The sequence below is a fragment of the Pygoscelis adeliae genome, unplaced genomic scaffold, assembly GCF_000699105.1.
Source record: "Pygoscelis adeliae isolate BGI_AS28 unplaced genomic scaffold, ASM69910v1 Scaffold373, whole genome shotgun sequence".
NCBI classification, from domain to species: domain Eukaryota; kingdom Metazoa; phylum Chordata; class Aves; order Sphenisciformes; family Spheniscidae; genus Pygoscelis; species Pygoscelis adeliae.
In genome coordinates, this window is record NW_008824370.1 from 154,691 (window position 1) to 167,046 (window position 12,356).

General features: G+C 43.8%; 1 protein-coding gene across 2 annotated transcripts in view; it reads right to left on the bottom strand.

Moving 5' to 3' along the window:
- DENND6B (DENN/MADD domain containing 6B) overlaps nt 1-9,279 on the bottom strand; it is a 20,524-nt gene extending 11,245 nt beyond the window's left edge. The window contains exons 1-9 of one of the 2 annotated variants that reach the window (XM_009320082.1): nt 9,014-9,279; nt 8,360-8,743; nt 6,708-6,746; nt 6,569-6,611; nt 5,092-5,204; nt 3,340-3,420; nt 1,416-1,521; nt 785-864; nt 464-526 (exon numbers count right to left, since the gene is read on the bottom strand). In XM_009320082.1, coding sequence (XP_009318357.1) covers nt 464-526; nt 785-864; nt 1,416-1,521; nt 3,340-3,420; nt 5,092-5,204; nt 6,569-6,611; nt 6,708-6,746; nt 8,360-8,452 — 618 coding nt within the window. In that variant the 5' untranslated portion in view covers nt 8,453-8,743; nt 9,014-9,279. Of the gene's footprint in view, nt 1-463; nt 527-784; nt 865-1,415; nt 1,522-3,339; nt 3,421-5,091; nt 5,205-6,568; nt 6,612-6,707; nt 6,747-8,359 lie in introns of both variants that reach the window. The other variant, XM_009320081.1, reaches the window with a different exon arrangement.
- Between the last annotated feature and the right edge of the window lie 3,077 nt (nt 9,280-12,356).

A 12,356-nucleotide genomic window follows, 5' to 3' on the forward strand; every position in this document is an offset into this window, starting at 1 on the left:
CGCCGGGGGGGTGGGGAGGGTGAGCAAGCGGCTGTGTGGTGCCTAGTTGCCAATTGGGGTTAAATCACGACAGAACAAGAATCAAAATCAAAGCTGAATAAAAGCAGTAAAGGTGCTCAGACAGCAAATGATGCAAAACAACACAGAAGACTAAGGCAGGGTCTCATGGAGACCTACCTATGCATGAATTCCCAGGAAAGGCAAGGTGAACAAAAATTGTGAGAACAATGCACATACGTAACTTGAAGCACACAAATTCTGTGCAGAGTCTCCTGTTTTGAAAGACACAAGCATGAGAGCGTGCGGTTTGAACCAGATGGGTAGCTTAAACCACATTAATCCCAGGCCAAAATGGACTCAAACAGGATAAGGCTGAAAGAGTTCCAGTTCTTCTCCACCCTCCTTCCCTAGTAGTCTAGATTGTGCTCATCACTGGCTTGTGTCGCACCACACTTCATCTCACCTCTTGATTGAACTGCTTCACTGGGCTTGATCCTGGCTTATCCACCCTCGATGGGATTCTCACCTAGATCACAAATAAGAACAGACAGATTATCCAGGGAGATGGAATTGGTCAGCATGCACACACACTTTGCTTTCTTCCCTAACAACCATCCACGTGAGAAAGCTTCCTCAATTATCAATTTTAATCGCACAGAGGTTAGGAATAAAGGGAAAGAATCTAGAGTAAGCAGCAATTTTAACATCCAGAAGAAAAGGGAATACATGTTCCACTTCCCTGTTTGCCTCAGTCTGCTGCTGAGTACAAATCAGCAACGAGTACCTGAATGACAACTCCCATCACTGGAAGGTTCAGAGTCTGTCCTGGCACAGGAGGTGGCAACTGATCAATCTCATTGCACACTGCAGGGACACAGGTAAAGAAAAAAGTTTAACCTGGAGGTCAATACAGCTAATTCAGCTGGTCCTATGAGTTCTGCCAATTTAATTATCGCTCATTCCTAGTTCGCATGTCCCCCTGGCTAGCTGCAAACACACACTCTATCAAATAATTGTGCAAGTTTAGGTCAGACACCAGACTTACGTCTGCACCACTATTCCCAGTGCAGGCCCAGCATCACTATACTGTTGATAAATCACGATTAAGTTGAATAGTGCAATAAAGACCTAGACAGGGATGTAGCATTAGCAGTTTTTTCCTCTCTCTGGGAATACATTGTATGCAAAACTGACAGCATCATCTATTAAGGTTGTCAGACATTTCCCATTAATGCATCCTTTACAGCTGTTTATAATTTTGACAAGCCAACCACTTGGATGAAAGTTTTTCCCCGTTGGAATTTGTTCCAGAATGAACTAATTTGGAACATTTCAGCTGTCTTTCAGGAACTTCCTGATAAAACCGCTGAAAGATTTCAATACGCAAACCCTCCCTCCTACATCTGACTGCTCACCTGCCTCCAGGCATGGCTCCAGCTTGTCAAAATATTCCGGAGCAATCAGCTGCAGCAATGACTGGAACAAGTTCACATATGGAAGGCGTGACACCAGCACCAAAGACTGAAAAAAGATACATTTAGGAGTCAGAGACCCCCTGACAAGATCATTTCTAGCACTGCATATACTTATACTGCTTAGTAGAGGACTACGCTTAAAAACCAACATCAAAAACGTGAAAGAGCTCAAAAGCAGCACTTTTACTGGTGGAATTCTTGCTAGCTACCTCGTTGTTGAACCCTCAGGCTTTGGGAGACCCTGGGTATCCACGCAGGCAAGGAGGTTTTTGTGTAATGAATAAGCACAGCTGGTAGCTTCTACCAGGGAGGCACCGCAACTAAGAGGGCCGAGTTTGTGACCTAGCAAAAGATCATCTGGAGGAAAAACAAAAATGCATTGCCAATAGGTTCAAAGCTACCAAAACAACCATTTCAGATGGAGAAGTGCAAAGGAGCAGACCACTGAAACTGAAATTAGGTAGATAAATAAAATAAAGGAATTCTGGGGAAGAAGAAACAAAGCAACTTGAATAATGCCAATTTGTTTTCAGCAATGCCTTTTTTTGTTGCTGTTTCAGCTTCTTTCTAATGCTTCTTTATGAAACATATCACTATTTTTAACTTTTTCAACCCAGTCTCACTGGGGGTTTTCATTACTATGCTGATTATTCTCCTCCTCTAATCATTAATGAATACATTAATTAGGATCCCATGAAAATTTCTGCAATACTCATTTAAACACTCCTTTCCAACCCAAAACTTTGCCATTTGAAATAAAAAAAATCCCACCCAAGCGTGACAATATACTTCAGGGAGGAATTCAATATGCCCACTACTTTTGTAAGTCTACCAAGGAGCAAGCGCATTAGCCTGGTATAAATATCTGTTCGGCAGGTCCCCGTGTTGTCCAGTTTCTCTAATCCTCCAACTTTTTGAGTGATCCATCCACTGCTTTAGCGGAGATGAAGAAACTCATTTCTGTATTAGCGTGTCTCTTTGAAAGAAACTCCATGTCACTGCCTAGAGGTGGAGGAGAGAAAGCACAGCAGGCCAAGTAACTGCTGGGACAGAATGGTGTCCCCATCTTCCAGCAAGTTACCAGACCGATCTATTATGAAGCATTGCTCTTTGGAGAGCAGGTGTTCAAAAGTTCATTTGTTTGAGAGGATGGCATTTTATCTTTTGATGTGAAAAAACACTACTGAAAGAGTCATTCCATGGATACATGGAGAAAAATGGATCTTAGGATCAAAGAAAAATATTTTCCTTCTCTAGAAGTCATCTGAAATTTCGCTCTCTTTCAGGCAGTGACCATAACTACCTGTCTGAATAATACAAAGCACTTTGCATATTTATGCTGAAATAAACATGCCATTTATAGTATTTTTCCCAGTGTCTGTGTCAAAGGAACTTATGGTAAGAGACAAGGTCGGTGAGGTACCAGCAGTGTCACTGCTGCTAGTTAGAAGCAATCAGCCCATCAGGAAATCCATTCCCAGATGGCTACTAGGAAGAAGAACAATTAAAGCAATAATAAGAGTAGGGTTAAGTTATAACTAGCACAGACTGCAATAACGAAGTATATCCTCTCACTATCTGTGACACTAGAGTACATACTGAAGCAAATGTTCGCGTACTTCAGGATCTCATGATTCAGACAGCAGGTCACCGCTCATGTGATTAACACACCATAGCAACCGCATCCAGGTTTGTTTGGAATTACACTTTCCATGTATTCCTGTTCTCCGTGACCTTTGCTGTTTCCTGCAGAAACACTGTGGGTGTCACGTAGGAAGTGGTGCTATTTTACAGCTATGGATAGGTGCCTTTTCACAGCTACGTACCACTTGAGAGTAGCGAGCTATCTGGTTTCAGTACTCACCTTCTGAAAATAACCTCTCTTCATCGAGCTGTCCTTGACTTGCCTGAAGTACACATAACCAAAGTAATGAGCTGACTCCCGCTGCAAGAGAGACCAACAATGCTGTTATTGAGAAACCGATTACTGCTATCGCCAAACTCCCTCCAGCCACCGACGAAACAACACACCTCACTCCTGCTGTGATACAATTACAGCACTCCCTCCTGTTTACCGAAGTTATCCAGGCTCAGCTATCTGGGAGAGTTTACCAAATGGGAAGATAGAGAGGAGATCCAAACAACTAAACTCACAAAACGTTACAGCCCCCAGGTAGCACCGTTCACTAGCCCCTTTCTGCAGCACCTTCAGGGCCATCATCTAAAGGGTTAATTGAGGTTTCCACTAATATGACCAGCTGAGCCAACCCTGGCACCCCATGCTGCCGCTGATGTGCTCTGACTGTCAGGTTTCTTTGCCAGCTAGAGGATAATGTATTGTCGAGGAAGGAATACATCATCATCTGAGAGGAGGAAATGTCCTCTTACCATACCCATTGCAGTCCTCTTTAGTCAGGCATTTAAGGCAGTACTGGTCAAACTTTGCTCAGGATGAAGCACAAAGCTGAATGATGCTTCCTTCGTAGCATCCATGAAAACTAACAGATTTAATACAAATCCCCAGTGATCATTTCAAACGCGCTGTGCCTTCTAAGTTCCCGCAGACATCAAGGAGGAAGGATAGTTATCAGTGCCGAACACAAAGACCACCCTTAATACCATTTTTTGAAGCCCCACAGGCTCCACAGTTTAAGGCACCTTTCTCTTCCCAAATACTGTTTTTCCACAACAGAATCCAGTTCTTTGGCAGTTTTACTTCCCTTACTTCTTTAAAGCTAGGTGAATCTGTGAGGCAGTGTCCGATTGCTACAAAGCAGTAAAGATGTATGCAAGCTAAAAAAATCTCTAGACCAGAATTCAAGAAAAGAAATCCTCCTACTCCCTCTTAGACCAGCAATCCATTTCTAGACTGCAAATCACAAAAGCATATCACAAAAAGATCGCAGAAGTGTTAAAAAGGCATATGCACAGGAAGCATCACCTCAAAGGAGAAAGCAGAAGAGGACAAGTTGATGAGATGGCCATCTGCTCAATTAAAAGAAGCAACAGTGCCCAGCACATCCCTTCTCTGCATGAAATGGACAGACAGTCCACTGATGGAAAGACCACAACTAACAGACACTCCTGATACTAGTGCTTGGGTACGGTTAAACCAGCCCGCATATCGCAAGCCAAAGTGTGGATTTGCTGCATGCCAATTATTCCGGCTGGTTTTATACACATAGATCCTGCAACAAATAAAAAGAACTATCATCCCTCAACGAAAGAGGTAAACTTCTAATTTACCACAGACAAAGATATTCTTGTCTTGCCTCATACAAACATGCACAGGTAGCCGTGCACTCTGTTGGATGTCACCTGTGTGCCACCATTTATCTTTTCGCTCTAGCTGGACATGACCACTGCTCTAATCTGGGGTTCCCTGATTTGGTTTCATCTCTCAGAGTAGCTGGGATTCTCAACATGGCCCTCTATGAGTATTAACGTGGAACTAAGTCCCTGTGCTGAAAGCTTTCTCCTTTTCTGACTATTCCCATGGCCAGAGCAAATGAGTGTTTTATGCACAGAAAACAAATCAAAAGTATATTTGGCTTTTAACTCAAAAACACTACTGTTTGCTTAGCAGGTATAAGTAGTGCACTGAAATGCAACTGACCTGCAGCGTTAGGGGTGCTTCTCTATTGTACTCGCCATCATCCTCGTAATGAGTGGTCCTCTGTCCCCCAGACTGACGAAGGCGGAAGCTAAATTGAGTATCCCCCAGGCCACCTGAGACAGAGAAGATCACAAATGCTCAGGAAGAAGTTTCAGTAAAGAGAAACCTGAAAATTGCTTAAATCTGAAATGCTGACATAAACAGGGATGCTGATTTACAAGGAACTCCAAAACTGAAAATGAAGTGGAGAGTAACAGCATAAACCCCAAAAACCCAGTGCAAGACAGGAAGAACACATAGCTGAACACAAGAACTGGTGTCATTAAGCTAAACCTTGCCAGGCCATTGCTGGGAAACTTACAGACATCGGCCACTATCATCAATCCTGAGTAACTGCAGCCACTTCTTATCCACAGTACTAAAAAACCTACAAACAGCCTTAATCCAAGATGACACAAACACTGATTTTAACGACAATCCCCTGCACAATAGTTCTAGCAAATGACCTAGACAAGCACCACAGCCGGGCACCTCCCAGGTCACACTATACTGCTCACCCCCTGCCAGCATACTTTGTACAGCAGGAAAAAAAGAAGCATGAAGTCCTCAGGAGGTTTCATCAGTTGGATGGGCAGAAGGAGTAGGGCTGAGTACGTACAAAGAGGTCAGCTATGAGGAAAGAGTTAAACACGCTAAGCTCACTGAACGAAAACCACGGCTAAACAGACTAAGGCACTACAACGGGGTAAGGGGACATACTCCTTCCCGCTGTTTGCAGATGCTATGCTCCAAAGAAGAGTAAAGACTGTTGTGTGTGTTATGAAGATATTAATATTAGTAAATAATTTACTTTAATAAAAGGGACATTTAGCCTGAGTGTTCACTAAGCTCTGAGAAACTAGTGAAAGTACAACCTTAAAAACACTTAAAACTAAACTACGCAAAGCTGTAGAAAACTAACAGTCAAGAACCAGTCTTAAAGAAACAGGTACTGGAACGAATTAACATGCTTATTTCTTATTGCCACCTTTCTGATTTATAAATACAAACTTTGGGAATACTTCCACTGTGAAAGCATCCTCTCCCCATCTGCTTCTCTTCACCGAGCACTTCACTCAGAAACACAGAAATGCTGACAGTCAACAGCTGCAAACCTCAGGCTACCCACCCTTCGTGGCTTTTTTTTATATTTTATTGGCACAAGCGAAGCATGAGTGTGCAAGCTTATCAAGTAATTGTCCTGTCACCCACTAGATCGCAGATTCTATATCCAGAGAGCAATCAAAATGACAAGAAGCCTCTTTGTTCAGACCTAAGGGCTGTGTGCTCCTTGATGTCACAGTTCTGGAAGATACAGCCCATCAGTCTCTGCTGCATTAGAGGCGATGACTCGCTCTTTCCATCATGAACCCATTTCTTTCACAACGGCAACGAACCGTCCCGCAGGCTGCAGGCAAGGCCAACAGATGCTACCTACCTGAGTAGGAGTCTGGGAAGGACAAGTAGCAGATACTAGTTTTCTGCAACAAACAAAAACACAGAGTAAGAAAACCTCCATCACCGCTGCTCAGGATCTTTAAAACTAGGAAAAAAAAGAAAATAAAAATAGTTATTACCTCTTTCTCTGTTAGTCTAAAGTCATAAGGATACACCAACTGCAAAAGAGATAAGAGTCAGTAAGTCAATCAACTCTGTTCCCCCATGACTTCTACATAGATCTATAACCATTGCTTCCATACAATAAGTGCCTTATTTCTCCCAGAGTAACATATCCTACAAGAAGGTACATCTACCCATTTAAAATCTGATTGTCAATAGCCCACTGCACTGAACTCATCACAGAATCTGTATTTATTCTAGCAGATTTGGAGACAGACAGAATAGCTTATATTTTACTTGGATTTTAACTTGAGAGTTGATAGCTCGGTGAACAAACAGCCCCACCACCCAGTTGGTAACTTCTCTGTACAGACTACTGATGTGCAAACATCTGTTTGCTCTAAAGCAGGCAGGAGAGAACTATTCCAATGCTGCTTGAAATTATCTTAATGTATACTTACTCTCCAAGCTCCAAGCCTGGAAAGCATTAATATTCAATTTTGCACCTAAATACAAGTTTAAAAATTGCGCAAAATAATGTCCTATGTGGAAAGTTTTGGACTTTGTGTATTTCTAATTGTTGTTTGGAGGAGGGTCACTTTTTATTTTGATTTTTTAAATCTTGCTAAGAAGTCAATTACAATTCACTAAACCCACCAAATATTCTGAAGGAGTGAGGAAGGCTGGCATCATGAGCTGCTGAGAGGTAAAAACAGATTTCACAGCAATGAAATGAGAAGACAGACAGTGGGGACGGAGTAAGAATGGCTTTAAAAATGAAGCTATGCATAGATGCAATGAGGTGTGGAAAGAAGAGCCACTGGAGGATGGCACAGAGAGCATTAACAGCCGTGGCTGGGGAAACAACCTTTGCAGCAGCATTCTGCGAAGATACAGGCAGGGCAAGATTACCGTCCTCAAGGGCAGAGGGAAGGATGTGGCAATAATCAAGAGTGAGACAATGATAGTCCGGACAAAGGTTCTAGCTGTATGAAGAGAATAGAAAACAATATATCCTACGTACACTAAACAATATGAAGTCTGGTGTTAGAAACAAACTTGGGTATGTATCTTAGCCTCCAGGCTGAAAATGCTTATTTAGCAGTCCTAAGTGACTGGTCAGGTAAAGATGCTGCTCACAGTGACCAAAAAGCAGAAAATGGGCAGCAGGAGAAGTTTGAGAGGCTTTGGAGCTCTGGTTTAGCCTCCCTGATTTGATCTGTTGTTAGAAAGACAAGCCAAGGTTTATTTTGTACAGAAAGAGATGGGTCTGGCACAGGCTTGAAGAGTCATGCTTTGTCAGCATACCAGTGACAGCTGAATTGTGTTACACCCAATTTATCATCGAGCATTTCAGATAAGAGAGAGCATCAAGAATTTTAAAGCACCTAGTTAAAAACTCTAGCTTTGCAGCTGAACTATGTAAATGCTGATAACAGTCCTTCTGCATTTACTGTAACCCAATAAAAGAGAAGTCAATGCAAGACTTCTCAGGTCAGGGCTGAGGGCAGAACTGCAAGCAAGATCCACTACAGAAACAATCACGCTGAGAAGTGATAAATGACACAGCTACAGCAATAATGAGTTTCACATGTCACTGGGCAGAGGATAGAAACCGAAGTACTTACAAATCTATAGAAGTAAAGTACACAGCCTTTATAGCACTTACTGATCGGGAAATGCAGGAATTGCAGGCGGCTTTAAATAAGCGGATGAGAAAGAAACTAGCACTGAATGACTTGAAAAACGGAGTTCTGCTCATCAGACTTCTGCAGCTCCCGGGCAGTAACTCTGCTTCAGGTCAGTGTGCGAGTCATCTGGTACTCAAATCAGGAGCTGTCTTCAGTGCTTGACTCTTCTTACAAGTCTATAAATAGCAAGGGTGGCACCGCGCCAGAGTGCTGGCAGTTCACTGAGCTAGCTCGCTTCGCTCTAACAATTCCCCACTGATTCCTTGGCAAGGTCATCTAATCAGCTTCAGAGAGTGAGCCAAATTAACAATTAAAAATTACGCTGATTAGCCTTCCGTTCAAGCTTCTCTGAAAGACAAAAGCTACAAAAATACAGGAGCAAAATTATCACATACAAGCTACAGCGATGAGGCAGCACATTAAGGCACGACCAGAGAATGAAGGCTTTTTAGACACTGAAGCATGAAGAGATGCATTACAGCTACGCCACAGGAGGAGCCAGACTTCTCTGCTTGCTGTATTTTTGCATTAGGCGACTGAATAAATTCTTGTGGTTATGACTAATTTAATGATCACACAAACATTTATTTTGTTAATTCCTATGTAATAATGGACAGAGCAGGAACAGAGACCTGGACATCTGACGCCAATTCATCAAGAAGCTCAGGAATCTCACAGCATCCTGCTTTCTGCAATGCTTGCTGATGATCTAAACTTAAGTTCAAGAGTCAAGACAGACTTCTAATTCTCCTGCTGCCTTTTCTGGGGGGTCTTTCTGCAAGTAAATCAAACCAGAAGTGGATATTGACGGCTCCTAGCTGCTTTGTGGGTCCAAGTTTAAGATATGCTAAGCGTACGTTTCACTTGGAGATGTGTGCTCAGCATTTTGGGGAGGGGGAGGGGGAAAAAGAAAAGAAAAAAAAAAAATCAGACTCAAATCTTATTGACTGAGCATAGAAGCACCGACGGACCCAAAAATTCAGATACCGTGTGTTTGAAAAATAGGCCTTATCTTCTGTATCTTTGCTTCCCCTTCAGTTTAACAGTCTGACGTGTACTTCTACATTTGAGGTGGGGGGGAAATCACTAAATATTTACAAGATTAAAAACCCAATCTGAAATAGTAAGAATCCTAGTCACTAGAACTTTTCAAAAGCAAAAAGACAGTAAGCGAAAAGGAACTTTTTATCTGTAGAAGTCCCTGGATATCTCAGAAGTAGCCCAAAAGGGCTTAAATTATGTCATAACTTGTGATGTAGCTCTCTCCCATCAATACTGACTTAACAAGCGCGGAGGTGACACATGTTGTTGAAAACAGATCCTTGCACTAAAGCTTTGCTGTTGATATCAGCACGGGTGGCAAGTACTCTGCTGCTGTCATAGCAACACGGAGAACATCCCAGAAAATGACTTCTGGTGACTCTGAAGTAACCCAGCTTCACAAAGTGCCTGTGTTTGGAAAGCTCGAGGAGGGAGGAGCCAGTGCCGTTGTGAAAAGGGATATTTCAGAACCACGGGGATGAATCTTCAGCGTTTCTATGACAGCGGCACCAGAGAAGTCAGAGCCCTTGCGGAGTCGGACGGCGAACGGCTGGTGGGGAGGGCTGCTCCCGCAGGACACAGACTGCTTGTCTGCGGAGAGGATTGTCTCAGAAACGTGTCTTCTCTCTCCCCGGTATTTTTGCCATCTGTAGTTGACTACTGGAAGAAATGTAAATTGGTGGATGACCCAGAAACAGCAATTATACCTAATTTCTGCATTAACCTATGTTTTCCTTTGTAACACCTTTTCTACTGTATATTTAAATAGCAGGAGAGTGGGACTCACTGAATTTCAGGCCGATGGTGTGTCCACACTGCGAGACGACTGCACAGAACACAAGTCACGCAATATTCAGAAACCTCAGCAGACCCTAAACAAGCTCTTGGCTGCGAAGTTATACCCACAGAGCCTACCCCATTCCAGGGGTAATTCTGCCTTTCTACTCAGTGTCGCTGAAGACAACACACACTAAGCAGGCTTCAACAGCGTGGCTTCCGCATAGATTTGGGCAGCAAGGGAAGAAAAGAGATGTTTTATCTGGAAAGAATCCTATACTCAGGAAAAAGTAATCTTCAGGAAAGGATGACAAGGTTTCAGCACAGAAACCCTGACTGAGACAGGCCTGCTCCTAAAGCAGAACTGCAGGGGACATCCTACGGTTGGACGAGGGATGCCTGCATCCTCACACGCTGATTTACAGAGATGATGCAAAAGTATGGTGCAACCTCCAGAACGGGAGGTTTCCCTTCCTTCTGACTCACTTTGCTGTCAGCATGTGAGGTAGCGCAAGTTACTCCAAGTATTTGTATCCTGTCACTCTGTGTAATCCTTAGGTGCGTGAACAACAGCCCCTGTGCATAAATCACTCTTTAGAGGGATATACATACATCCACAAAACCACAGAGAGCTCTGTCAAGATCTAATCTCGGTCAGCTACACTGATCTGGTAATGTCTATGGCAAACTTCCCGTGCAAACCCAGCCAGGGCTGAAGTCCCACAGGGCTGGGTGCCACAGATGCATTTCTTTAACCCAGAAACTTGCAGTCGAGAGCCCAAATCATAAAACTCCCTCTTTTCAGCTGCAGAAATCAGCCTGCTTGGAGACAAGCCACAGGATCTGGACCTAATCTAAAACAACCAAGGCAACAGATGGAAATAGGGAATAAGCAGGAAGATAATGACACCACTTGACTACTGGAAATAGTGACATTTACACTTTTTCAAAATTTTTAAATAATTTTACTTGGAATTCCCCAGTAAGACAGTAACAGCTTGAGCTTTTTTATTTTCCCAACGCCATCAAGAATGGAACATGGGATCTTTATCACACAGCTTCTCCTCTGCCTGGCTTCCTTTCTGGAAGGAACGGTCTTACCCAACGCAGACCCCTGTTCCTTGCCCAAACCCTTCGCTCAGAGACAGAAATCCACAATGGACAAGCCAAAGGAAAAGTGTCGGTGGGGTTGTGTCATCACTCAGTCCAGATGCTGAGGTGTTCCCAGTCTTCTTGGTCATTTATGCACATGAGAAACATTTTTCCCATCAATACTTATATAGGCAAAGGAGGAAAAGGGAGGAAAGGAAGAAAAAGAAGAAAAAATACCTTTCCAGGGATTAACAAACCGTACTACTGCACACCCTGACCACAAAGTCCCCTCCTTATAATGCTAGACAGCTAACTTGATCTTTACCGCTTTCCATTCCCTTCAGAAGCTTCAGCATGACTTTAAAAATGGAAAGTCTCAATCCTCCACAAAACAACATTAACCTCCTTACACAAAGGCGAAGCGAGGAGTACTTCCCACAATTACACAACAAATATCAAGGAATTCGAGATAATGCCTTAGGTCCAGCATAATCCAGAGATACCTAGTCCTCTTATGTTGCATTTTCACGGAACACCAACCAGCTCTTGCCTTCAGTCACATTACAAGCCTTAGGTATCTAACTCCCTTCAAATCCTCTTTCAGAGGCAAACAGCACGATCTTCCAGGGAATAGGGAAAAACTGTTCCAACCCCTTCACGCCCAGTTCATCCTCTCTGGCCCCCCAATGAGCCCCACAGGCACATGTGTCTTCCTAGGAGGGAATGACAGGAGGGAAGCCTCCTACACCACAGGTCCTCAGGCTGACAGAGCCGCCTCAGCCCCCCGCTCCACTGTGCCCCATTGTCTCACCATCACTCCCCCACTTCCCACCCAGCTCCCGACTCCTTCCCTATCGCTGTCCTGCGACACCCACCTCAGCCCCTCCTTAGCGCCTGCTGACCCCACACATCAGAGCTGTATTTCCCAGCAAGATTCAGCGCTACCCCGGGCCTTCCTGCGTCCGCGGGCTGTTTTCCACAACCCTTCCTCCACAGCCTTCTCCCCGCCACCCTCCTCCCTTCACAGCCTGCTCCCCCCCCTCGGCAGGTCTGCAACACACTCCC